The sequence below is a fragment of the Dinoponera quadriceps genome, unplaced genomic scaffold (assembly GCF_001313825.1).
Source record: "Dinoponera quadriceps isolate SergipeBrazil2010 unplaced genomic scaffold, ASM131382v1 scaffold5144, whole genome shotgun sequence".
In the NCBI taxonomy this organism is placed as follows: domain Eukaryota; kingdom Metazoa; phylum Arthropoda; class Insecta; order Hymenoptera; family Formicidae; genus Dinoponera; species Dinoponera quadriceps.
In genome coordinates this window covers 1,099,874-1,127,842 of record NW_014560308.1, presented here as the reverse complement: position 1 = coordinate 1,127,842, position 27,969 = coordinate 1,099,874, and the positions used below count along the sequence as shown (strand labels likewise).

Here is a 27,969-nt window from a genome sequence, read left to right as displayed (position 1 = left end):
GCGGGCGCGACGTGAAAGAATGATCTTGAAAAATTGCTCTCGCAAAAATGTTTCCCGAGCGGTCTCTCCGCGTGAACCTCGAGAGATACGCGGCGAGGTGTTTCTCGCGCGATTTCGAATCGAAGCGGCGCTGAAGCGCGATACGAGCAGCCCTTCCGCATATTCCGAGCGAGGAGCCGCTATTTTTCCAACGAACGCGAGAGCGCGATGACATAATGCGCCGCCATAAGAGCGCCGACATGGGCGCGCGAGACCGCGTACACGCATATTACCGCACGCGAGACGCACACACCTACAGGCTATGTTGCAGTGCGCGCGTGCGCTCGAACCTCCTCGCTACTCTGCACACGCCTGTGTGCAACACTGTGTGTATACCGTGCGTGTGTGCGTGGTGAGGCGCGTGTGCGGCCCCGCGGCGACCTTGAGCCTCCCTCTAGGATCCCCCTTCCACTGTACCGCGTGCGTTTTGCCTCCACGCGATACCGCGACCCCCACCCCGTCGATGCGTACGTCTCCCACCGTCTCCTCCTTCCTCCCCTTGCGTCACCTCTCGCCCTCCTTTCGCGGTTCCGGAGCCACGCAACTCGCGAGGCGCCTCCAACGCCTAAATTCCCCTCCGCCTTCGCTTCTCGCCCGCCTTCGGAGGTTCCTAGCGATGGGCATCGATCGTCGCCGGTTACCGCCGATTTTTCATTATCAGCCCGTGACGCGGCCGAACGCTCGATGATATTGATATATCAGTGTGACCGGGCCACCCTCGCCGGGAATGCCGGGTAATTTCACGCCACGGTGGACACGTTGAATTTCGACGGACTAAGAATGCGCGTCCGGTATCCGCGGCGCGCTTACCGTGCCGTTTCAAGGTTGCCCGCTCGCTCGCTCCGACATTTTCTCTTTCTTTCTCTTTCTACCCGCGAATGGCGCTTCACGTTCGCGATGCGGCCCTGGCACATGTTGGACGAAGAACGCGCGGTGGGGACGCGTGATACCTTAGAAGCGTTAGGGGGGAGGATACATTCGAAAATGAGACGAAGGAGACGGAGGGAGAGAGAGAGAGCGCGTTAGAGTGGCGCGTAAGTAGAAGAGAGCGAAGGTTCTCCAGTTCGGAGAAAAAGAGAAGAAAAAGAACGGGAGAGAGAGAGAGAGAACACACAGAGGACCGCGAGGCGAAACTTGTAACCTTAAGCAATCGTTCCGCCGGCGATCCCTACCCCTGCCGCCCACCCGGTTCCCTTTCCTCCGGGGGTTCCGCGTTACCACCGGCGGGTGCCGAAAACACACTGAGGAAGAAAGAGGGAGAGAGAAAGAGAAGCCCCCCACACACCGCCGGTTTCGTCTAACCGCATTTGCATCGCCACCGATGACCCATATTCACGCTCTTTCCGCGGCGGTTCCTCATGTTCGTCGCCCCTCCCTGCCAACCTCTCTCGGGCGGTCCGTCCTCCCGGCACCTCTCGGCCACCCCCCTCGCTCCCCCCTCGCTCGCGCCCGCGATTTTTCGGCTCCCGCGCGGCGGCGGACCCTCCCGCGCCCGCACGGACGGGCCCCGGCATCGAGCGGCGACAGTCACGCGCGATTCGTTCATGTGCCGATGCGCGATGCAAGCCGGTGATTCGATTTTCGCCGGCGGACGCATACAGACAGTCAGTCAGTCAGTCAGTTAGTCGACCCAGTGCTCGCACGACCGATGCGCGTTTTCGGACCCACGCACACGGCACACTCTCTCACACGCGCACGCACCGCACGCATGCACGAGTACGCGCACACAGGCGAGGCGCGCGCACGACCGAGTTCTCAAAAAAAAGTACTCTCTCACGTCCGCGCCCGCGCGCCGCACGTTCGGAGATCCCGGTTGATACCAAGTCAGTCGGTGATACAACACAGTGGACGGCACACACGCGGATTATGCGCCGCGAGGACACGTGCGCGCGGTGCCGAGCTCGCTCATTGTAGCTCTCAGGTAGCGGCGGAGTTCACCTGATGCACGGCGCGCCACACGCAGATAGCGGATGCATCTCGGGGTGGCCTCGCTAGTGGCCGTGATTCGTTGCTGTTTGTAAGGTCCGTGAATGAGCAGCGGTTACGTGCTCCCGCAATCGTTGACACGCCCCTGCACCGGTACGTTTCTCTCTCTCTTTCTCTCTCTCTCTACCGTTCTCGGCCCGCTTTTATCGCGGCCACGTTGCGGAAATGCGGTGGAATTTCGGACATGACGCTCGCTCGGCCGATCGCCGTCTCCGCTGACGCGATGGACTGGATATCTTCCGTACGCGATTTCGGACGGGAAGTAGCCCGTCTCTCTCTTGGACGCGCGAAACTCCGACTCCTCGTCCGATAGTTTTTCTGTCACGATAAACGTATCGCGAGAGTCAGCGTTCGAGTTCGGAATCCGCCTCGTGGAAGCGCGATCTGATATTCTTCAGTGGGTCGTTCATTGACGGAGCGCATCGTGTGTAGTACTACCGGCGAGCGTAAACGGCGTCGCGGGATTATCTAGCGGCGAGAATAGTAGTCGAGAGAGAAAATTGTGCGCGAGAGAAGAAAAAAAAGCTCGCCTCTGTTCGACGCGAAGCGTTATGACATTTTGCGCGTGTCGCGCGTGACATAACGCAGCGACGCGCGAAACGCGTCCCCCACCTTCGGCGTGTTTACCGCCTTCCGAAACTCGCCGGCGATTTCGTAAACTTCTAATCGAACGCGGTCTCCCGTTTTCGTTCGCGCGGGAAGACTCCGCCGACGACCGATGACCGCCCTTCGACGACGTCCCCACGGACGACGTGAACTCCCGTCGTCGCGGACTGAGAGAGATCGGTCGATAATCGTGACTGCTTTTTGCGTAGCTGGACGAACAGTTGGGCACGAGCGCGATCAAGAAGGTAAATACGCACTGGAAGGTGGCAGCGAGAGGGGTAACGAGGGTCACGGAGTTGAACCTAAGGGTGGCATCATGGACTCTGATCAGCAACAGTTCTGCCTCAAGTGGAACAGTTTCGGCACGAATCTATTAACGGCATCCTTGAACTTATTCAAAAACGAGAGTCTCACCGATGTCACCCTGTTCTGCGAGGGTAAGTTCCTTTACACGTGCAAACGTTCATTTATTAACGCGCCGATTTCCGCGCGATCCCGCGAAATTGAGAATGTTCATTCTTTGATGCGACTCCCTCCTCCCCCCCCCCTCTCTTTCTCTCTTTGTTAAACAAGAAATGTATCATTCTACGTAGTAAAAAAAATTGTCTTGCAAACTCTCAAATTTTGTTTCGTGCTATTCTAACAAAGTGAATAATATGTTAACCTATTTGCGTACTTTTTAATAATTTGTGTATTTTTTATACTCCACGTTAAAGTAACATAAAAATGTAAGCGGACCGTTTGTAACACGATAACTTTTTGCCGGGTAAGAAAATTAATCTTAGATCGCGCGCATGCGCGCGCGCATGGATGATCTTGGTACGAAATCCGGTTCGGAGAAAAAAGTTAGAGACAGTAAACGCGCCTCTAATCGTAAACTCCAGTTAGAATTCGGTTGACTACTCGGAGGCCTTGACTCCTCGGTCTCACTTATGCAGGCAGAGGGTCGATGCTTGGCAATTGGAACGCACAAAGAGAAGCGCGTCATCTATTGAACGCGTAAATGTAGGCGCGCGATGGCATAGCTCGAGGTGCCATCACACACATGTCATTTATTATTATATCAAATCGAATCAAACGACGAGAGAGAATACTGGAGCGATAGGTGAAGGAAAGGAGAAAGAGAGGGAAAGGGAGAACCTCGTATCTTTTCGCGCGCATCGTCGTGTACTCCTTGGACTTTCACTTTTTCGACACTGTTCGCGGCACTTGAGAATATTAGCGTCGAGCATTGGACGTTGTTATCCGCTCGATAGAATATCCCGACTCAACCTGCTGCAATGACTCGAACACCGGGCAAATGAACGACTAACGATCGTTCATTCAAAGGACAAAAAAATATCGTCGAGCAAATTAATTCGATATCCGATAATTTCCTAATTTAAATGTCACGCGAGTCTCACGCCAAACGCCGCGAACGAGTTCTTGCGACACACAGCCCGTTCCGACGAATCCCGCGAGCTTATCCTTCTAACGTCAGCAGACGTCCCTAACTTATTTTCCTTTTTTAAGCGATCGCGCGGTAATTATTGAATGAGAGGATTCATTCCTTTCTAGCGGCATCTGGAGTAAAAATCCATAAATTTAAATGCCATTTTGCAAATTCCCACGTGTCGCAATGATCCGCGCGTGGAGAACACTCGGGATGAGAAATTCATCATTTCATGGATTCATAAATAACGAGTTTATAACCGAAAATTACTTCGAATCAGATAAGGTGTTTCTTATAGATTTTTGGATGCTGAAAACGGATACCGTAAACAAAATTTCACTGGCATATTAGATTTTCAAAATAATTTACGTTTTATGTGCAAAAATGACTTTTTCGCGATATTTGAATTTTTTGTAAGAAAAGTTAACGCATTATGTTGAAATTCTAATCATAAGTCATGAGTATACTATTCGTTCCCGGTGTAAAATGCGTTTTTTTTAATTTGAATTTCTTACTTTTCCGCCATGTTATGAATAAGTAAAGCTAGGAACTAGTTTTCTTTGTTTGCACACGGCTACGGAGTCCGACCTATCGCTTCCCGTGCACATATTTGCTCGTACGGATTAATTAATTCTACATTAAATTGCAAATTTTGCCTAATGGTGCATGATTTTTCTATTCAGTTCAGTTCAATTCAGTTTAACTTATTTTACTTGCATATTAGCGCTGCATTCAGATTTTCCGGATTCTTATGTACATACATATATATATATTTAGCGAAATGTTTAACATGATGATAAATCACCTTGTATGTGTGTATCGATGGCCACAAAGTACAAATTATAAATATATATGACTTTATCATCATATGCGGAAAATTTGTCATCTTAGCCAAACTCTGTATTTAAATTCCTAACAATACAGTCGAAAGGTAAGATATTTAAATGAAAAAAAAAAAAAACATTTTACAGTAGTTAAACGACACATTCATGATTTCTGATTAGAATTTCAAAGTAACATTAATCTATCTTGCAAGAAAAATTTGAAACATCACCGGGGAGCCATTTTTTCACACAACCTCACAAAACCTCAGTTATTTTGAAAACCGGGCGTGCCGACGAAATTTGCGTTACTTTCAGCATTCAAAAATCCACAACGAACGCCTTGTCTGTTCACAGTAATGAAAAAAAAATATATATCTTTTTAACCACTGCAATTAGCAGAAATAACAGAACGGCAATAAGAGACTGAAGGGGAAGGCGATTGAGACTGTTAATTGCCAATGTCGCAATAGTCGTTGTAGATCTCGAAAACCGATCCGAAGCCTCGCGCGGATTCGCGCTTTGGGCGCGGCGCCTGACCACGAGCGCGCTGCATCTACTTGCGCGCTGCACCACTCGGCCGCAAGTAGTACAAGTTCGCGGCTGCATACTGCGAAGTGCAGGGGGCAGACAGTAGGGTGATCGGCCGATCCCTACCCCCGCCGAATCGCGCGCGCAGTCAGTCGGTCGGTGGTGTGCACGCGAATCTCGGTCGGCGCGAGGCGAGGCGCGAGAGACGGCCAAGTGCAGCCTATGTGCATGTGCACACACCGACACACGCGAATTCCCGTGTGCGCCTTCCCCACCGACGCAGCGAGAGTGCAGCGGCGGCACTCTTGCGGCCCGTCCGCGCGAAACCGCAGTTCGCACCGAGCCGTGGTGCAACGCGCTCCTTCTGAAATGCCGATCGCGCGGATCCGACGATGCGATATCCCGATCGACCGATCGATTTCACGAGCATTGCCAATTGCGGGGAGAAAATTCACGCAACGGCATATACGATCGCAAGGAAAGCGCGCGATATACACGAAAGTCGGGGCCTGAGGTGAGGAGGGAGCTTACTCCGACGCGCACCGGTCTGTGCCCGGGATTTGTTCTTCTTCTTTTTTTCTCCCCTTTCATTTCGCGTGGAAGTAAGTGCGCGTTGATTACGAGTGACGCGCGCGCAAAACAAGAGCACGCGCCGCGTGTGTATCGTGAATGGAGGCTCTCGGAGAGCTACTGCGACGTCGATAAAATTCGGAAGGATTTATCAGTGGAAGTGATAACGGCCCGACACGAGCGGCATGTGGAACTAGATATTCACTTCTTTATCGTCGCCGCTGAATAAACAAGAATAATGCAATTTCGCGACGACGCTCGCGCAAGGCTCGTCGGCGGACCGACGGCTCGGACGTAGCAGGTATGCGATTGAAGGATACGATTAAATGTCACAAGACACGCACACATATACACACGTACGCGTGTGTATCTCAAACTTAGTCTGGATGTACCGTTCGGCGCAACGCGTAAAGTTGAGAGCGTTCCGATCGCCCGAACAATCTTTATTGCATGCGACGGACATGTAGAATTTGGTTGGAATTGGTCGAGTTAATTGGCTGCTTGGACCGCCACTTTACCGCGCGCGAGCCTCCTTTCCATAATGATCTTCGTGGTCATTTGGACTGACTGACGGGGTCCTACGGTCGCTTCTTCCCGAATTTCTCAGCGCCGCGGCTATCGTCGTGTATCTCCCGATGCAATTACGATGCCCGAGTCTATCTATAGCCATCGGATAATTTATCGTATAATTACTCTGTAACGTAAACGACATTCTCCGATCGCGTTTATTAATCAATGACGGCTTAATCGGTTACTTCTCCGTTCGAGATCACGATACGGTCTCTTTCGGATTTGTTACTCTTGTTACACGGGGGAAATATTGTAAGACGAAAATCATCACACAATTTTGTAACACTCGACCGTACTGGAATTATGGCTGAAATTGTGATGCGTCTTTCTTCTTTAGTGGATCTAGAATCTTTAATAGACGTATTTCACGTGTACACGTCATTAAAGATTAAAACATGCGTAATAATTTCAGTCATAATTCCAGCATGGTCCGGCATTGCAAAATTGGTAATTTTTTATGTTAATTTTTACAATACTTTTTCCACGTGTACCACATGTGCTCCAGGCTTTTGCACGCATTAAGATTAACATATTACTTAGAAATCACTTCATCCTATCCCGATATACGCGAATTACGCACCTCTCTCTCTCTCTCTCTCTCTCTCTCTTTTTATCTCGCCCTCTTTCGAGCTTCGAATTTCTTCATTGATCAGAATAAACAGATCTAGCGAGGCACGTGCGGCACAAAATCAGCAAAAAACTAGTGTAGGCGTGCACGCATGTGTACGTACGTGTATATGTGCGATTAAACGTTGAGTAAATACTGCCATTTATCACACACCGATTTTCATATCTATCCGACATACGAACTGGATAAGCATACCGCATAAAGACGATAACGCGAGCATTATCTCCCCTGCATTTATGCCGCAAATATAACACTGGCGAGAAGTCAGCCGAGTAACAACTCACCACCGTACACTTTCCCGTCACCTTTCGTCCGTCTGAAAATGAATGTTCGTTCGGATACCGAATAAGATCTAAGAAATATCGCGAAGACGTTTTAGAAATTGGGAAGGGAAAGAAGAGCCGTAGTTTTTCCTTTTCGTCGTGAGAAAGTGAGCGTATTCGTTGACGGAAAAAAATAATTTTGCCGTTGTAACAAAATCACATCGTTGTTACTGCGATATTTATTGCGACAGTGATAAAATTTAGCTGGCATCACCGAATTAGCGAATTATTCGTAATTCCACCCGAATGGTTGTGTTACTTTAACAAGGTGGATTTGTCCAAAAATAATATGTTATAACAAACAGTGAATATATTAATTTAACATATTTGTGTGCTTTTTTTCACGTATTCCTCATGTTAATGTAACAGAAAAATTTCACTGAACCGTTTGTGACATAAAAGTGTTCTGCTGTGTGGCAACTGACAAATGGTTGCTGCTGCGACAGCGTAAAATTTGCCAAGAAATTATTTTCCTCCTCGCATTAAAATCCCGAGTAAATCGGACAGGTGACACATATTGTGAGCGAAATCGCGAATGCGCTCTCGGGAAGGAGTTTGCATCGCCGTGGTCGCCGCCGTTTCTCCACGCGATAGTGCCCTGATTTTCGGCCAACGTCTAACGAAACCGGGTGAAGTTACAAAGTTCACCGTAGGATTTCGCGATAACCTTTGCGCGGTTCAGCCCCCTCCCTCTGCTCTCGGCCGGCACTTCCGAGACTCTCCTCACGTCGCCAACGACGTCGATATTACTTCCATCGCGTGTGCAATCGGCGCGCTGTCCGGGTTAGGACCCGTTATCCAATCCTCGTCTAACGCTTTCACCTTGCGGTCGCGTGCGCTCGTGTCCTGATTTACGAAAACCGCTCGAGACCGTCTCGAGAGAGCGAGCAAGGTGGACCGGGAACGAGCCGAAGGTCGGCCAAGAGTTTCACGAGTTATGCTCATCGAAGAGGCGAATCGGCACGCAATTCTGCCTCGATGCCTCCGATCACGTGCCGCGAGGATCAAACGATCTAACATGTTTTTGCGTATCACACACGCTTTCGTTCACGCAATCTCGCAAAGATGGATGTACACTGAGCGAATGAACAACGTGCGCACAGCGTGTGTGTGATATGAATGTGCACGGGAGGGAAGATTAGCTGCAGTAGCTAAATTAAGCATAGTCTACGACGGGCGGTAGAAGTATATTCTTAAGAAGTAAAAATAAAAAATTGACCAATCATATTCGAATGTAGGGAGAAGAATCTATAATTATAGCAGAGTAAGCAATTTTCATCGCTGCGGCAGCAAACGTATTATCGTAAATATCGCAAATTTACGATAATAATCAATTTAGGTCTCCATTTGTTGCGACTAACGTAGCTACTGCAGCTAATCTTTTTTTCTTTTTTCCAATTCGAATTAATTCTTTTTCCTTGCGTGTGTACATTCGCATCTGAACACGAACTTTCTGGCGAACCACCTTACGAGTAAGACAGCCTGGAACTTTCTTCGTTCGGACCCGTTGCGGCGCATTTTCCGAATTGTAACAACGTTGAAAGTTTACATTCGCCGTTCGTCCGACGTACAGCCGAGCTTAAGGATCGGTCGCCTTCAAAATCGCGTGTGGATTTAATCGCGTTCTCCTCGAGTGTCGCCGAAACCATAGGACGAGTCTTCTGGCGGGGGCGGAAGGCGATTATGCGGAGGGAAATTCGCCGGGTGGCGACAGGGCTCAAGGCCGGTGGGACAGCAGGATGAGAAACGTTAAATTGCAGCGGCGAGAACGCCTCGGGAACCGCTGAGGGGTTTCGTCGTGTGAACGGGTGTGCGCATACGCGTGTATGTACGTACGCTTGTACGCATCCACAGGCTTGTAGGAAGCCCGGAAAGTAGGCCTGGGTTACAGTTAGATCTAACCGTCTTCCTCGTGGTTGCCTCGGTGCACGCGAGTCGTCAGCCGCGTAATGTACGCGCGCAGACGTCGCTCTCACCGGAACGCCGACTTGCTCGTCGCTCTCGATCGTGATCGCTTGGAAATTAAGGCCCGTGTTAATTGTAAATGTTGACTATGTTAATAGTCGTTGCCCGAAACTCGCCTCACGTGAGATACGGAGATCTGAACTTGGGCTGGTATTAACAATCGTTGCTTGAAATTGCCTTACGTGAGATACTCAGATCTGAATTTAGAGATAGATCAGAGTCTCTCGGTTGAATTTTATAATACACGTGTTATTTTACTTCCGATTGCGATGCAATTAAAAACAAATTCAGATCTAACTTTAGATTCTAAAATATAAATATCTCACGTAAAGCAAGTTTTAGATAACGACTGTTAATACAAGCCTTAGGGTTGGAAATGTTGAATGTTTCAATCGTACGATACGCAACGTACGATAATGACGTTATATCTGCGATCGCGATTCCATTGAAAAATCCTGAGGGACGCACGTTGTGTCGGGTGTTACACTTTACGCGAGGGATGCGAAAGATCTTTCCTTCGATAACTGGCTCCAGCGATTCAATTAGCCCTAACGCCCGCGATCTTGATTCTGAAGTAAGATCATAGGTCTCTCAGGCCTACATTACCAAAAAAAGAAAAAAATGATGGAAATCGTGGTTTTTGCATTTCTTTTAATCACTTACATTTATTAATTTCATTATCAATTTTTATTTATTGTTTTCGTAAACTGATTGCCATCAGGTAAACCAGTTATTTCATTCTATCAGACTGATAATAATGGTCACACAGACGAAACTTTTTTTTCTGAATAGGAGTGTAGCATATGGCATCTTACACGAAACGTGGAAGAAGGAATAAGCAATAAAAAACAAGTGTAAGCCTAGTAGGCTTAACATATCACTCAGTCAGGATGAAGTCTGGATCCGCAGTAAGTGTAATAAGCTCTTAGCCTTTTGCTCTGAGCAAGAAAATGTAACATAATTTCTGACAAAAGCGCGTTCCCTGCGCTGCCAAAAGTCGCAATAATACTTAAATCTTGAAAACTGCGACATCTGGCAGTACTGGAGACGTTCTTTGCTAGAAATTACAATTTAGCGCTTTAAGCAAAAGGCTAAAGACTACACCTTACTCTACTATTGTGAATCCAAACTAAGGGCTGATACCCAACGCCATTTGTAGCGGATGCGAAAAACGGCAAGTCAGTTCCGCGATCCCTCGATCTCGACCGACCAGAACCTTCTTGTCGCGAATTTAATTATTACCAAAATCACGATACGCACTATCCGTGCGAATATCGCTCGTGAAATTGCTTACCTGCGACGCCCGTCGCTTACGAAAAACTGCCGATCAAATTCGAGCGGACGGACGCGTCAACGATGAACGAAGAACAAGGCGCGATAAAACTCCGCGCCGGAGTGGAAACGACATCTTGTGCAACGACTCTCGCGCTCGCTCGCGGTTTGTACTGTTTGCGAGAGGTGTTAACGCGCTGCGCCTCCCCGAATTGGCGTTAACGGGGGGCGCAAACGCCTGCCGGAAGTGAGTGCGCGCATTCATCTCAGGAGGGAAACAGGTCGCGGGCGATCTCGCGTGTACGCTCGTTAGCGCTTCCCGCGTTATCGATCCGGAGGTACGAAATTGCCGTGGCGTTCCAGCAGCAGCCCGTGTCCCCCAAGGTAATCGTGTTTCATCCTCCCTCCCGCAGCGCGAGATATCGATCGAGAACGTCGGCGATAGCCGCCAATAGAGCCACCGGCACTATCGGCGCGTGCGGATCGGCACGCAGCGTATGCGTGAGCGCGCGCTTTATGCTTGTTTGCTCGCTCTCGTATGTCCATGACACGCTAACGATATCTAACGAACTTTGCAGTCGGCGTGTTGCCGCACTTTCGGAGGAACGGCCGTACACACGCTTGGTAATCGGGCGCGCGTGTACACGCGTGCGTGCGGCGGCTTGACATTAGAGAGCGGGACAATGGCGGGGTGCGAGCGGTTTCGCAAGCGGAGAGAACGCCACGAATCTCCAGCCGGCGAGCGGATAATCCGCGCAAACAACGACGACGTCAGTGAAAGAGGTCGCTCTCGCGAGATTTATCGTCGGGAAAAACGACGACCGATTAGGATCCATCGCGCTGCACGCGAGCGCTCTCGCGAGTTAATTGCGGTAAGAATGGGCGCGCGTGACTTTTCGAAAAATCAAACAACCGTTGTTTACGTAGCTGAGATTTTCGAGTGTTATTGACGGCACTTCGCTGCTAAATCCATGTATAAGGACCGTGACATAAACGTGACCGGTGAGACTTGAGCAATAAGAAAATTGACCAATCGCCGTGAATTATTCTCCTTACGGCTGGAAAATAATCGACTGTGATTGGGTAATTTGCTCACTTTGCTTGTGTCTGCGTTTTTACTACGTTTCAGTACTTTTCTACATGCCGTCCGTTTAAGACACATGGGAGAACTTGAGTAGTAAGACTTAAGCAGTGAGCGAGCCGACCAATCGCGATCGAAATTTAAGGACGCCATTTTAAAACTCGAAACTCAAGTCGTAACGTTGAAAAATTCCACAAATGGTGGGGGCAAATTACTGAAAGCGCAAATATCGCGAGAAGAACGTTTCAGGCCGATCAGCTCGTAAGGTGTCCGGGTAGAAATTGAAAACGGACGCTAGAAAGGCTCTACGCAATTTTTCCCTACTTCTGTCTAAGTCCTGCACGGAAATGTAACTCGTACAATTTAGAGCCAGTTTTGCAAATCTATCCAACTAGGCTCCGACTGGGCCCTGCAAGGCCTCGTTAGGAGCGTCCACGTCAGTGTCTATTCAGGGTCTATTTATGAAATTCCACTGAGGAGTTGCCTTCCTAGGCACTATCTAAGCCTGACGAAGGCAGGCCTATCTTGGGGCATGCCTATCTAGAGCCACGACGGAACTGGGACACGCTCCGATTAATTTCTACCCGAGCGGTTTATCAAAGAAAGTCCGTGCGCATTTAGATGCGAATATACATATTTATGTTGGCCATTCGTCGTATGTTCGTTGTTCATTCGCTCAGTGTACATCCACCTTTAGAAAAAGCGTGATGCGCGCCGGTGCGTCGCGGCGCGCTCGGGTTTACGGTATCCGCGTGCATGGCAGCGACACGTGGAGAGCGTTAGAAAACGACGACGCACCGGCACACGTACCGTGTGTGTCGTGTATATGCTCTGGGTATATATTTGAACACGGTTATTCCGGGTTATTGTCTTATATGGATGCCGCGCGTTGCTCCGCCATGAAATATTGCGTGGACCCGCGCGATTCGCGCGACACGTTTCACCTTAAATTACACTTATCTCGCGCGTCGCCTAAACAACAATATAAATCAAGATCTTCGTGAAAAAGACGTCGACGTTTCCCCTGGAAATTATATCAACTACGGTTTTCATGCGTCGTATTACGGAATGAAAGAAAGAGAGAGAGAGAGAGAGATATATAGTCGAATTTTCGACGCTGTAACAACTCCAGATAATATATCACAACTAATAAAGTTAAACTAATAATAAAGTTAAAATAATAAGTAATAAAGTTAAAATAAACGTAAACGCGAACGAAATCTATATCGATCAAGATTCTTTATTCCGTTACTGTTGTTTTCCTCGTTAAATTAAAAATTAATATAAAATTTAATAACATCTATATCTCTCCAACGTTTTTGTTTTAAAAATGTGCTCCACATATTAATTTAAACTAAGAAATACTTTATATTGCTTTCGTTTTTCATTAAATTATAGCGATTAGTATGATTCACTAATTAAAAAAAATATCTTTTTGCACAAAGTTATATAAATAGATATTAATGTTATATAATCATTTTTATAGCTCTCGCCAGTTTATTCCATTAGACAAAGTCCGGGACGGTAAGAATCCGAATTTATTCTGAATTCTTCCATCTAATTTTCCGCCCGACTCAACGTAACGTAATATCTTCTCAATCATTCAATTTACCTTATTATTATTTCTGCAAAGCATTCCGAAGGTTACGCGCGCAGAGTCGCGTCCACTTAGCACCGGGTCGACTCGAAAGTAGGATTAATCCGCCGACACGACAATGCGGACTAAATAAATGAGGAGAAGTTGCGGGGTCGACTTTAGCGTTCGCCCAAATATCTCTAAAAGACTCAGCCGTGTCTCGTTTTCTGGGTCAGTAGGCTCGCTGCAACACGATAAGGCGGCGGCCGCGTTTTTTTCTCTCTCTTTTTGGAGCGATGCGCTATCTGAATGTACTAAGAGGGTCGGCCCTCGGTGAGAAACTAGGTCGTGCCCACGCGTCACGAAGTGTTGCAAGCCGGACGGAAGCCGCGCGGAGCACGCACGAGTGCGTCGTCTCTCCGCGTGCATCGTGCACTCCACGTGCACGGGAGCCGCTGTTTCGTGAAAACGATCAATTTACAGGCTACGCGTTACCCGGTTCCCACTTACTCCAACGAGAAAGTCCTGCGTCCGGTATGATATCGCGAGATACTTAATATTGCATCCGTCCATCTGGCGGATACGCCGTTGCGGTCACGCGACGGATACGCCGGACGGAACGATCCTGATTTCGCTGTTGCGCTTTCGAGAAACCGAGAAAGCGGCGAATCCATTGATAAATTAAATATAGAAGCAAATTACACCAAAATTCGGTTGTAGGAGCTGGAAGATTCCCGTCGGGAGTTTCTACTCATTGTCAGTCAATCGTTCTCAGTTGTCTCAACCGAGTTTTAACACAACTATTTTATTCTCACACGAATGTTCCCAGTCGCGATAATAGAGAGTATTATTTCTCGTCATCTAGTTTTCATCTATGGTCATTATGGTCCCCTGTTCAGTTGCGGGAACCAAGATTTTCCTCCGTGTGGTAAAAATCAAACAAAATACAGAACACAGAGCAATTATTACCTAAAATGTGTTGCAAAAATCATAATATATGAAAATCGTTGATACTCGTCTCGAGCATTCTCGAAAAAAAGGCCGAGTTAACTCGCATCTATCTGCATGGCGAGGTTGCAAGAGGTTTCCGGAAACAACGAGACGCGATCGCGCTCATCGGAAACGTATACGACACTAAACTTTTTTACGACCGCCAATTGTGCTGACGGTCTCTCATTCGTATTCTTTCGAGCATGAATGAAACATGCCATTGTGTACGTCAGTGACCTAAGTTAAGCACAATGCACACTATTTACGAGCGATGCCGCTGGTGTATCCAGGCGGTAGGAAATTTTGGACAAATATACCGAGCGACATTTTATCGTCGATCGCGTTAAGAACAAAAGAGAGAGAGAGAGGGAGAAAGCAGATCGTCGATATGCGCGTCAAAGTGTAAAAGAGTGCGGCCAATTGTGTCCGGGCTATGGTCCCCAATTCAGTGAAATAGATGCTTGAAATGGATGTCAAATTAAAGATCTCGATGAGCTGGGAACAAATATATAGATTAGAAGTTGATCCGGTTTTTCGTTCCGGAAATACAGAGTTCCAAAAGTCCCAAAGTCACTGAATGGATTTGGGGAAACGTTTTGGCCGCGCTCTTAACATTTTTCGCAAAATACCGTCCTAAACACGATCGAGCGCGTCCCGATCCAAAGAGATCTTCCGGCACACACTCGTGCGTCGAAATCCGAACGATCGCGAGGCGCGGTCCCTCGTGCGAGCAAATTCAAGAACTGTAATTTACAGAGACGAGCAATTATCAGCTTTACTGACGTGACGATGAGAAATGATGAAGCTGTCGCGAGAGAGATACACCGTCAGGTTCGGGAATTAACGTGCGGAAAGAAAGAAAGAGAGAGAGAGAGAGAAAGAACCGGCTTCTCTCCCAGCGTAATCGTCACGTATCGCGTCGCCGGGACCTCGAGCGATCGCGCTATCTGCCACGGCGGAGCGAGCGAGAGAGCAGATCGGCGATCTCCAAGGAGGAGGTGGAGGGGGGAGGACCTCATCGGGCGCCGATATATTCTTACGTACGCGTCACACGTCGTTGCGGAATGCAAGGCGCGAGAGGCGTATAGTAATAATTCGAGAGGCACTCGATGCGTGACCGGTCCCCCCGAGGGGGACCGAGCGAGAAGGAAGAGAGAAGCGAGGAGTGAACGAACGCACTCGCCGCCGCTCGCAAACTCCGCTTATAGCAAAGTACACTTCCTGGAGTCAAGGTTAGCGCGCTCTCTGATGCAACAGGATGCCGGCCATTGACTTCGGCCACGGTCATCCTCCTCCTGCTCCTCCTACGGCTTGTCCTCGCTCGTGCGTCGTTACGCGAGCTTTATCCCCCGGCCGGTTGGGTGAATGCACCACAGTGAACGACCGGTCGGGGGATATCGTCGCCGCTCGGCGCTAATTAAAATCGCGACTCAACGGTGAATTAGTTGTAAATGCTCGCGATGGACTTTCACGTTCTCTCTCTCTCTCTTCTTTTTTCCCTTCCTTTCCTTTTTTTACTTTATGCAAATACGCTACATCGCGCCACTCGCGGCGAATGACTTGCCGACGATCGGGATTGGAGATGGGAAGGGAATCAATTTGGGAAAGAAGAAGAGCGATTCAGACGACGGTGGTTAAGTTATTCGAACTGCGTTACGGGCAACCGGCGAGGCTTGCTCGCTCGCTCGCTCGCGTAGCCTCGGTTGTTATTGACCGGTGATCGGACATTCACTGATACAGCTGTCCTCCCCTCTGCCCCCCCACCCTACCCGCTCTTCCCAACCCGCTCTGGTCGCTGATCTTTTCGATCTAACTCGCGTGGCCTTCTCCGCTGCTATTTCTATTACAAACATGCGATCCGGCAGGCCGCACGTCGTTGACGCGGAACATCGCGGCGGCGGTTAATCCGGCTTTATGGTAGGTACGGAGGAACCGTAATAAAACGCGAACGTTGCGCAACCACGCGACACGAACGAATGCCGGGGATATTATCGTGGCATTCCGCTCTCGCGAAAAATCCAACGTGATGTTCGACCCACGGGCTCCTTCTCCTCTCTCTCTCTCTCTCTCTCTTTATATGTTCTTCATTGCCGCGTCTCTAATTCGGCGTCGCCCGAAAACCGGTTCCCCTCCCTCTCAGAGAGTACTTTTGTTCCGCCCGTGGATTCGTTAGGTAATCAAACGGGTGCAATCGCACGGGGCTCTCTCACTCCTTTGTTTTCGCGCGTCTGAATCTCGCTAGCCGCCGCGACGTCACCGACAATCGGGGCTAAAAGGAACGGGCGGACGAGAAGTCGACGTTAGATACACGCGCGCGCGGAGATTCGTCGTCGTCGTCGGCCCGGTCTCAAGGCCTAGTTCGTTAGTATTACAAGGCGAACGCGCGGAATTGCGAAAGCGCGACACCTCCGATAGCGACGGCGGCCCTTATCAGATTATTAGAGCTTATTGGCCAAGTCGACGTACGCGACAGAGAAAGAGAGAGTGTGAAAGATACCTGACGGCGGAACGGTGTTTCAAGAGGCGCAACGTGAGGGGAGAGAGGAAGATCGAGCGAGTTAACGTATCTCGCACGGCGTATCGATACTACTCGTCGGCGGCTGCAATAACAACAGCTTGAGAAAACGAATGCACATACGCGCCAGCCGCCGCTACCGTCGTCGCCGTCGCCACGCGCGCGCGCTGATAAAAGGCCGAATCGCTAAATTAATCGGCACACGCGAAAGTGGGTCAACGACACTGCGAATTGCGTAACGCGCCAACCAGTTCGCGCGTGCATTTACTTATATACCCCGCGACGAACGTCGGCGCGATCCGCGAGAAAATATTCACGACCGTGAATTAGACGCACGGTCGGAATTAGAAAGCGAGCGGCTTCGCGTCGCGCACGACGGCGTTGCTCGGATGTCGCCGGCTTCGTCGCGATGCATTGCGTTCTGTATATCATTTTCATATTTCGGAGCGAAACTGTCTCTTTTCTCAACTTCTCTGCGGATTTTTTTCCGAAGGCACGAGAATTCGTTTAGAAAAATTCACTTGCGTTCGGTTAAAACCTGCCAGACTTATTTTTTCTTTTTGTTTTTTTCCGTAAAGAAGATAAGAAGCTGGAATGATCGGAAGAAAGCGGAAAAGTTTGGAGAAGAACGGATTTTTTTCCAAAACTTTAAAACTACGGTCATTTACGATCGAACGTCGAGAATTAAATTTGCGAGAGGATGACTAATTATCATATCAACGATGTTGTATCTTACGTTCTCTTTCTCTCTCCCGATGCCCTTGAGCGGAATCTCACTTTAAACCTGTGAAAATTCATTCAGAATTCAACTTCGAAGTGATAACCGAAAACACAGTCATTCGAAATCACAAGAGTGAATATTTAACTCGAACCGTAGAGCGGATTCTTAATTCATACGAGTGAATTTTTCAGTCGATTAGAGCGAATTCGTTACAGCAACGGTGGAGCACGTCGGATTCACTCTTCAATTTCGAATGAAAGTATTCGAATGAAAGTAAAAAATGTTTGGTATTTATAATTATAAGTTTAGAAATGAAAGAATTATAGCTACAGGAGACTATTTTTCTAATAGGTGTTACTATGATGTATCAGTAATAATAACACCTTACTTGCTTATCACTACTAATATTTTTCCGGTTAAAACCAGAGGACGATATAGTTGAGGCGATATAGTTTCGAGAATGGCGATGATTTTCGTGGAATTTCTCTTAGTGTATATTTTTTAAACGAAGCTTTACTCGGGGATAAAAGACAAAATACGATATTTGCGAGCCTTCAGAAAAACAAGATGTGCGTTTCGTTCGAATAAATAATAAATATTAATCGCACGCTGAGTGACCCTCGCGTTCTTCTCATCTGAATAGATCGTGCCGAACGTTTCGGGATGCGGTTCCTTCCGCCTTTCTTTCTTTCTTACGGACAAGGAGAACACACGTCCTCTTGCAGGTCCTCGAGCAGGTCCCCCCTCTCCTCTCTTTCTGAGGAAGAAGGATTGCGCACGTACAACGCAGCAATTTGCGCAGTCCACAGCCCCGAATCACGAGAGAGGCCGAGAGGAAGAGAGAGAGAGAGAGAGAGAAAGAGAGAGAAGTTTCGCGCGATTAACGTTCACGGACACGCGGGCGCGTCTATTTTCCGCGTCCCGGCGCCCTTCCCTACGCGCTCACTCGCCGCTGTGCACACACGTGTGTGTGCACGTACGATACACCCGATTTCTTGCGAGGGCAACCTCGAGTCTCATGGCCACCCCTCCACGTGTCGTTTCTTACGCGTATCGCGATGCGTGTGTGGTGCGTTCTTTCCTCCCGCCGCCTCGTCCCGCGCACACGATTCGTCCCATTCCATCCCGGTTCCCCGTACCTCTCCCTCACTCGTTTTTTTTTTTCGGCGGCGTTTTCCGCTGCTGTGCAACGAACTTGGGACGTGTGCGAAGAGAACGACCTTGGTCCCACGCGGCCATTGGCCGGGACCAGAGAGACGCAGAGGAAGCCCGATCGCCGATTGGACGTCGGCTTTTCGTACGGGCGAACTCCGGCTGAGCTGAACCGGGCCGAGCGGAGCCGATACGTGCGCACACCCGCTCGCTCGCTCACTCTGCATCGTCGACCTTGCCGGGGCATTGACCGCCGTTCCCGTCCCTTGGCCGCCTTGCTCCGTATCGTTAGAATTTGTCTCGGTTCTAATCAAATCGGCGGGCCGCTCTTATCTTTTCGCGAGGCCGCGGCATCGCGCGAACTGCGCGCGCGCGCTTCGACTCCGCTCGGCTCCGCTCGACTTGGCGCGCCGCACTCGTCACGCTACGTCGCTCAGCGGATCATTTCACGTGATTTTCCACGCCGTTTCGGGCCCTTCGATCGCGCAGTCGTGAGATCTACGTACGCGCATAGCGCACAGCAAGATCGCACCGGATCCGTCCAGGTATTCGTTCCGATTGACGCCGAGCAGAGCCGGAATTTTAATGCTACTCTGACGCTCTTAAGGATAATTCGCGCCTACTTAGACAGACGCCGTGGACTAATAAAATTCTACTTTACTGACACTTTTTCACTTCTCCCTTGAACCTTTAATTCTACGGATTAAATTTTAACGCCACCCGGATCGAAATTTTAAATTCTACATCGAGTCTTGAAGTGAAGAAAACGGAAATAAGTGCTCCTTTAACGCTACAAAGAGAATTTAATCCTCCAGAGTCTAGATTTTAGTTCTACATAGAGTCTTCAAGTGGAGAAAACGGCGATAGCTTCCTTATTTATAGTACCAAAGAGCACAATAGAAGACTTTTGAACGCTTAATGGAATTAGGACTAAATTCGATATAAGTAAGACTAAGATTTCGATTCGGGTGCCTTCACACAACAACGTATATTGACTCGAAGACAGCGGAAATGGAAATGTAAAACATCGTCAGGATAAAAAAGTAGCGTTTATATTATTGGAATTCAAATTGAACCTACTTTGCCCTTACTATATCGTAGAATTAAGGGTTTAAAATAATTTCGGCTCGGGAAAGAGCTCGATTGCGCGCGGGACCGGTTCTTCCTCTTTCTGTCTCTCACACATTCAACGGGTGTCTCGCTTTTCTTTTCTTTTTTTCTTCCTCTCCGGAGCGAGCACAAGTCGCGTTCGCAACGATGGGATCGCGCCTGCACGACGCTCTATCTTTACGGCGAAATCGCGGCAGTCACGCGGCGTTGAGCCGCGTGGTTACGGGGCGAAATTTATAATTGGCACCGCAATAGTCGACGAGAGTAGACGCGCGGGTATAAATGCGCGCGCGCGCTGGTACACGCACGCATATACGGTCACGGTGCACGTTCCGCCGAGGCTCCGAATTATTATCGCGCGTAGTAGTAGGGGGAGAACACGATGACCGTCGTAAGAGGAGGCCCCCGAAAACCCTAACTCCCAAAGAGCTCTACCGGCTGGCCTTGGAATATGAATAGATTGCCCGCGAAGAGTGCATTGCACTGTTGCGTAACTACGCGGCGTTTTATTTGCAAGTTTCGTGACGACAGTCGGCAATCTGGCCTCGTCGTTAAATCCTCTCGTGATCCGGTCGGCACGCCGGGGGCATTTGCAATGTACATCCTCGGCTAATGCGTTTTACGCCGTGCAAAACCGACGGCAACGTCGGGATAATAGAAGCAGGGGACGATAAGCGTGACGCGCGAACCGAGCCGTTTCAAAGCGTAAACAGCTTCGTATTGATCGAGCGTGACAGGTTGACTTCTGGAAAAGAAAGGAAGAAAAGAATAAAATAAAAGGAGCCTGTTCCCCGATATCTCACGGCTTGAAATCTACGCCGGGCCCATTATCTCCTGCCATTACTTTGTTATTCCGTGCACCGGCTTATCGGCGATCGTCGCGATAGCATTTCTGTCACTCCGATCGTTAAATATAGTCCTTGTACTATGAACAAGATCTAAATAAATACGCGCGAAAGCGCTCTCGGCGCCTTATCTCTCTCTACTCGCTCATTCAGCAATACCCGTACTCGCCCGATGAGTCGATGACGGCGATTGCGGCGATGTTATAAACATGTCCTCGAGGCCTCTCCGCTTGCGAGCGTTACGCAACGCCGCCGAAATTCCTTGCAACATATCGCGAGTGTATCTTGCATGCGCCCCTGATAACGGAACAACGCCGGGCGGGTCGGCGCATGTTCGCCTCGGAAAGCTTCTTCCAGAGAGTTTCGGCCGTGGCGCATTACGAAATTTATTAATAGTCCCGAGATGCCCCCCCCGCCCGAGATGAGCTTTGCATACCTCATTATTTCCACAAGTGTGCCGTGTAACTAACTGCGCGCCGTCTTGCGTTTCACGCGTTTCCGAACGCAGTTCCCAGATATACGGGGTGTCTCGTCGCGGTCGCAAGCACTTCTCCGAGGTGTGCACCGATGATTTCTAATGGGATATTCTATGCAATTGCTAAAAACGAGAGAGAGAGAGAGAGAGGGAGAGAGTTTATTCAATCCGGAGGGAGGGGATGAATATCCCATCGAGTATGCAGGGTGAACCACGCGACGTGATCAGTTGATTTTGCTGTTGGTGGACCGATCGAACATTTTTTTGTCTAGTATAACATAGTCCAAGGTGGGACGATCTTAAAGCTCCCCTTAAATTTATTTATACTAGACAAAAAAGTGTTTAAGCGGTCCGCAACAGCAGAATAAATTAAGCTGATCACGTCGCGCGGTTCACCCTGTATAATAACACAATATACGATTGCTAGTAGACCTGACGTCACGAAGTAACACATTTAAATAAAAGTGAAAGAAAAAAGAAAAAGAAGGTGATAAAAAGAGAAGCAGTTCGGTATCGAGTTATAAGTGCGCATTTACAAATAATGAATACATTAAACATAGTAGAAAAGAAGAATAGAAAAAAGAATAGATAAAGAAGATGAAGGTTAAGAGAAAGAAAGAGAGAGAGAGAGATCGTTTTTTTCTTTCTTCTTAGATCTAAAGGCCCGATGTTTTTAATCCGGCGAGATGCGTCACTTCTCGATTAGTTCTCTTGTTTGCGCTGCGACGGAGTATATCGCGATACCGGTGTGCATGTGTGTCCGGATTCTGCTTACGATATACGTCGGCGTAAGCGATGGCGCAATCGGCCGGCATAGTCGCAAAACGCCCACACACGCTCACGCGACTCGGCCGTTGGCCCTTGCATAGCACATTCGGAGCTTATATTTGGCTCGAATACCTGCGACGACGACGACGACGATACGCACGCGTTATATTAGGCGACTTACGAGCCCTGGAATTATCGATCCATTGTTAGCGGATACCTGATAATTGGGCTATGAGAGTATAGAAAATTACTTTCGGTCGAAATATACTTCGTGTCTAAAATGACTCTCCCTTTCTCTCTCTCCTCATTATGGGAATATATTGTTATCATTATTACCGAGTTAATTTACGGGATGATATTCCGGTGAGTATTCGCAGCTATCGCGAGTCAAGAAATACGCTTAGAGAGACGCGTGGTAAATTCGATATTCGTCGTCGGCCGAGAGATTCGAAATCGGTCGCAACGGGGAGCGCACGGAAATTCGATTCCTGCGCCAGAAGAAAGAGCTCAAAGAGTTAGATACACTTTGTTCCGGGAGTCATTCGGAAAGACAGGTGTTTTGAACCACCTGGTCGTGCCTTCGTCACCTTTCTTTTTTCTCTTCTCGCACTTGATTTCCTTATTCGGAGGGTATCACCGACGGGTCTTCTTCCCACATCCATCCAAATGCACACGTACGTCCACAGCCCGGTGAGCCGTTTTCTGTCGAAACGTACGCCGCGTCCTGCGTCCTCGCTAAGCGCGCGGAATTTTCGCGAAGTAACGGAACGAGTGAGGAGAAGTAACACGGTGACAAAATATACACGTGTTAATGCGATTATTCGTATTAAAATTAAATAAACACGAAGAAGTCTCGGAAGACTTGGTAGCCAGGCGGTTTTAACTAAAGGAAAGACTTGATCATTACTTTACATATAGAATGCAACTTAACAAATATTTATGTTATATAATATAATTGATTTATAACAATTAATTATATTGTAACAAGTAACTATATTATAGTACTGCAATCACATTATTTAATACTGTATACTGTGCATAATATATGATATTAAATGATTTTCTTACACACGGAGAAAACCAATTTTGCTGGAACAGCAAACGTTTGTCGATATGTGACAGCAGAAAAAGTTTGTTTAGACAGCAAGAAATTTGTTCGAACAGCAGGAAAATTTATTAAGAGTACTAATTCTCCATATATCCAGCAAATAGCAATTAATGCTCTTAACAAATCTTTCTGTCGTCCAAATAAATTTGTTGCCGTCCAAACAAATATTTTCTTGCCGCCACTATATTGACAAACATTTGCTGTTCTAGCCAATTTCTTTTCTCCGTGCAGTAACCGAACAATTTAGTTGACGCTATTTAACCAAATCATGACAATTCTTATCAAATCCTTTTTTCGGTGCGCGCGAAAACGTGAATTAATTAATTCCTATCAATTATTTTTCTCGATATTAAGGACATTTTATTATTAACATGTTATTCTTCCCACCTGTGCTTTCTTTACCGGGACTTTTAGAAAAGAGAGAGGTTTCTCGCGTAATATCCGTAGTTGTGTGTGATTGCGGAATCTCCAACGGCCGATTGTGCGGCACTTTTTCTTTCTCTTTCTTCCTTCATACGCAGCCGTTCCCGGGTATCTCTCGGGCGCCCTACGTCCGGCGGTCGCCCGTGTCGTATTACACGCCCGCGCACGCACTATACTTGCGCGCGTGAATTATGAATTACGGAAGATCGTGTCCGAAGATGACCTAGATACGCAGCGGGCTGCGAGAAAGGGCATCGACGTCAGGCGTGCCAGTCTCGGTTCCTTTATGTCGCTGCGGAGAGGGAAACGGTGGGTCGGTTAGAAGAAAAAAAAGGGAGAAAAAAGGAGAAGAAGCAAGAAGAAGAAGAAGGGTTCGACGGTCATCGGCTTTCTTTGCACGCCAAAATTCCCGCGCTCGTCGCCCGCTCCATATTGTGTGAGCCGTGAGAAAGAGGAGGCCAGGCGCGCGAACGTATCGATAATTTAGATTCGCCGATTTCGCGACGCTCGCGAGGACGATCGCGCCACGATCGACGTATCGAGCACCGTCATCGGTGATGATTGGACGCACTGAGCTCTCGCATTCTTGTCACCGTACTTAACGAATTATGTGTCCCGGTGATAAAGAGTAATTCATTGGTCGCAAAATAAATTCAACTCGCCAGTCGTTTTCCTTTGATATTAGCGATACGTCATCTTTTCCGGCCGGTAGAATAGTTTGCCGTTTATGATGTTTAAAACGGTATCCCTTCAACTTGTGTGTTTCAGGAGTTACGTTCAAAGCACACAGATTAATCCTCGCAGCATGCAGCAAGCACTTTCAGGAGCTCTTCGAAGGAATGCCGCCTTCTCCCGCGGGACTGATCGTTATTCTCGACGGGACGAGCGCCCACGATATGGAGTCCCTACTCGAATTCATGTACCGTGGAGAGGTACACGTGTCCCAGGAATCCCTTACCTCCTTCTTCAAGGCAGCTGAATGCCTTCAAGTATGTGCGCCTGTCTTTTTTTTCCGTAAATAATGATCTTAAATAATGTCACCGAATAATAATTGTACACATGGCGCGACAGCCGGATATTTCGACGACCCTAAAACGTGCTCGACTTCGGTCCCCGCTTCGGAAGCGAACAGTTAAATCATTTGTCAGGCTTTCCTGACGAAAACGCGTCGTCATTCGCGAACCTTGAGTACTTTCGCTCGGCATCTTCAGCTATTTGCCGCAAAAAAGTCGCGATCATAGACATAAGAATACATAAACGGAGAATAAGGTGCCACTTCGGGGGAAGAGAGTGTAAGATTGGCGGGAAGGAGTCGGAAGATTCTTATACACAGAAAAAAAGGTTCCTTTGGATTTAGTATTTCTATTTATTTGATTAAAATTTGCTTCATGAAAACAACGCGTACTTGTACGAAATATTATTGGCTTGAGTAAAAATTTTATCGTCCCATTCAAGAAAGCTCGATTATTTAGCAGAAAGAACGCTATTATTTGAAATATCTTTTAGCCGAATAAAATATCATTTAGTTGCAATAAATATGTAAAATGAAACAAATATCTTTGTGAGAAAATTATCCTACGTTACAAACAAACGTTTTATTCAAGATAAAGATACATATTCGTTGGAAAGTCTAACAATCGTACTCATTGATCGAAACATTAGTTTCTTTGGAGCAAAAAGATTGCCGAAAAATGAAATCTGTTTGGATGCGATGGAATTGACTAAACTTGAAGAAATCTTTTTCTCAGTGTACTTCGATTGCTTTCGGCTACGTTCGGCTCACATATATCGTTATCGTTGTTACTGAGTTGCCGTCGGGAGAGAAACAATGAGTTTCGGTTGTAAAAATCACAATAACACCGAGAACTATGAATAATATACATCCTTTCCAACTATTTCCACGATCCATCAATTTTGCCGTCGTGGTGTCGCAGAAAGCCGAATATATATTTGAATAGTGCCAAACGGAGATAGCCTATACTATAAATATGACCTCTTGCCCTGAAACCGTCACTCTCGCTGAGCCAATACTCCGCTTGTATACTCTTATATCTGTAGCGATACTATTTGAAAGAATCGGATACTTGCTCGACGCAAGCAGAACGAACATTCGCCGGTGTAACCGACGGCGCTCGCAGCGGTGCGAGCGCGATACAATCGATATCTATTCGAAACACGATTGACTGATATCCCCGTAAATTCTCTCGCGTCATTTCGGCGGGCGACGCGTCGTTCCATCACCTCCCCCAGAACACACAGGTGTTCCCACCTTCATCTATAATTCACCCACGCTGTTTTCCCTGTAAACCTAGGTTAAGGGTCTGTCGATCGAGCAGGAGAAGCTGGCGGTAGCACAAACGCACGCCGCGGAGAACAACAATGCTTCCGCGGACGTAGGAGGCGGCAGCGGCAGCGGGGTCGGCGGCGGGGGTGGAGGCGGCGGAGGCGGTGGTAGCACCGGTGGTAACGTCGCCAGTGGCGTCGGCGGTACCGTCGGCGCTGGTAGAATCGGCAACGGGGGTAGCGGTGGCGGCGGAGGTGGCGTCGGCGAAGTGAGCGACTTGAGCGAGGCGGGCGAAGCCACTATGGTCAGGAACATCATGAAGAGAACCCCGACGCCGGCGCCGTCGCCCGCACCGGCGCACACCGTGCCCAACATGTATTCCACTCCGCACTACTACGAGAGCCCGCTGAAGAGGCTGAAGAGGTAAGGCTCTTTCAGCGGCGCGGAGCGTGTACGATGATGTTTACGGGAAGCCGAAGAAGCGCACGGCTGCGGGTGACCTTCGCGCAGGAAAAGTACTGACGGAAGGAGATGATATGTGGCGGCTGAGATGTTTCTTTTTTTTCTTTTTTTAGCACACTGTGGTGACGAGCAACGAGAAATGTCGTTTTTCATACAAATGCACGTTGCATTCGGAGAAAGAATTAGTAGCATGAAATCTGTAGCAGCTGCGGTGTGTTTTTGAAGTGGGCGTTACAGCGAAAAATATTAGCTGGATCGTACTAAAATTCATATTCGCAACTATCCAATCATCTAAAGTTATATTCTCAACTAGAAGAGAGAGAGAGAGAGAGAGGAAGAGGGAAAATGCAGCTAACCAATCTCAGCTATTCGTAAATTCAGCTGAAAAAGTTGCACTTCGCAGCAAATGCATTTTACCTCTAATAGCTGATTTTCAGCGATGACAGCAGAGCGCGAACTAACCACTGAGATTTAACTGCCGCTACTAAATAATTTCTTCGAGTGTGGCGAAGCGAGATTTCACGTTCTTCAAATACGCGTGCAAAATTTCAGGGAAATTTCATTTCCGTCGTCATAGTGGTTAAAATAGAGGCGGCTAATGTTGTTGTTGTCGAAGCTCCATTTATATTAACTGTTTAAATTTAGACGGCGCGGCGAGAAATAGTCGCTGCCAGGGGGAGAAAGAAAAATGACGGCCGGATTCATCGTGCTGTTGTAATTACGTGTAAACAGCTCGTTAATACACGCGCGCGATAGATACTCTCGGAGATGACTCGCCGCTTTCTCAGCTACTCGGTGCTAATGCGCGCGCTTTGAATTTCTCAACTGATTAATTCGCACCTCGCGAATGAATACATTACACAGCCGATATCTCAGCGAGATACGAGCACCTAAGCTCGAATCGTCCGCTGAAATTCGGCTGACAATACCAAAGTTATATTTCTGCGCGTCCCGCCACCATCGAATGGCGATGACGTGTGCGACGATCCGCGGATGACGAGCGGAGCGATAAATTAAACACGGGGAAAAGGAGCCGGGATATCTGTGAAGCGAAGCCGCGCGTCCGGTTTCGGAACGCCGCTAAGTTTTATTGCGATTATTCGAGATATGCGCGCTGCGCACGTGAAATTAGCGTTTCGAAGTTGTCGAAGGCCACGAGGCCCCCCCCCTCCCGAAGGGCGCGACCATAGGAAACCGGCGATTGCGCGAGTCCGCGCACGTGCGTGATCTTTCGGCTTACTTTCGCCGCGACGAGTGTCCCGCTCTCGTTCCCGGCTCGTTCGTCGCGTTCATGCCGCGTCCTCCGCCTTTGTTTCCTCCCCTTATAACGCCACTACGCGCTGTTTACCAGATACTCGCGGAGGCGTTACACGCTCTCGCCGATTACACCCGTCTGAGAGAGAGAGAGAGAGAGAGAGATACTGTGAGTCGCGACCGCGTATTTTTAGATCGCCGAACAACGTCGATATGCTGGGAAGAGCGAGCGTGTTGCGCGACGGCGCCGACTTCCGGCCCAAGTCCGCCCCGGACACGCTCCTGCTGGAGAATCATTTCTACACACCGTATCCCCTTCCCACCGAGGCGCCCGCGCATCCACACACCGCGCCCCACACGCCTACGGAACTGGAGCAGGAGCTGGAACGAGCGCGGTCCGAGGAACGCAACAACTGTGATCACAGGGAGAGCGTTGCCGAAGGTGAGTCCCCCCCCCCCCCC

General features: G+C 48.4%; 1 protein-coding gene across 1 annotated transcript in view; it reads left to right on the top strand.

The window, feature by feature from the left end:
- Positions 1-27,969, top strand: part of LOC106750694 (hormone receptor 4) — a 65,841-nt gene that overhangs the window by 13,135 nt on the left and 24,737 nt on the right. Inside the window, exons 2-5 of the mRNA XM_014631193.1 lie at positions 2,841-3,068; positions 24,276-24,496; positions 25,820-26,214; positions 27,702-27,949. Of these exons, the coding sequence (XP_014486679.1) occupies positions 2,948-3,068; positions 24,276-24,496; positions 25,820-26,214; positions 27,702-27,949 (985 nt within the window). The 5' untranslated portion in view covers positions 2,841-2,947. The remainder of the gene's footprint in view (positions 1-2,840; positions 3,069-24,275; positions 24,497-25,819; positions 26,215-27,701; positions 27,950-27,969) is intronic.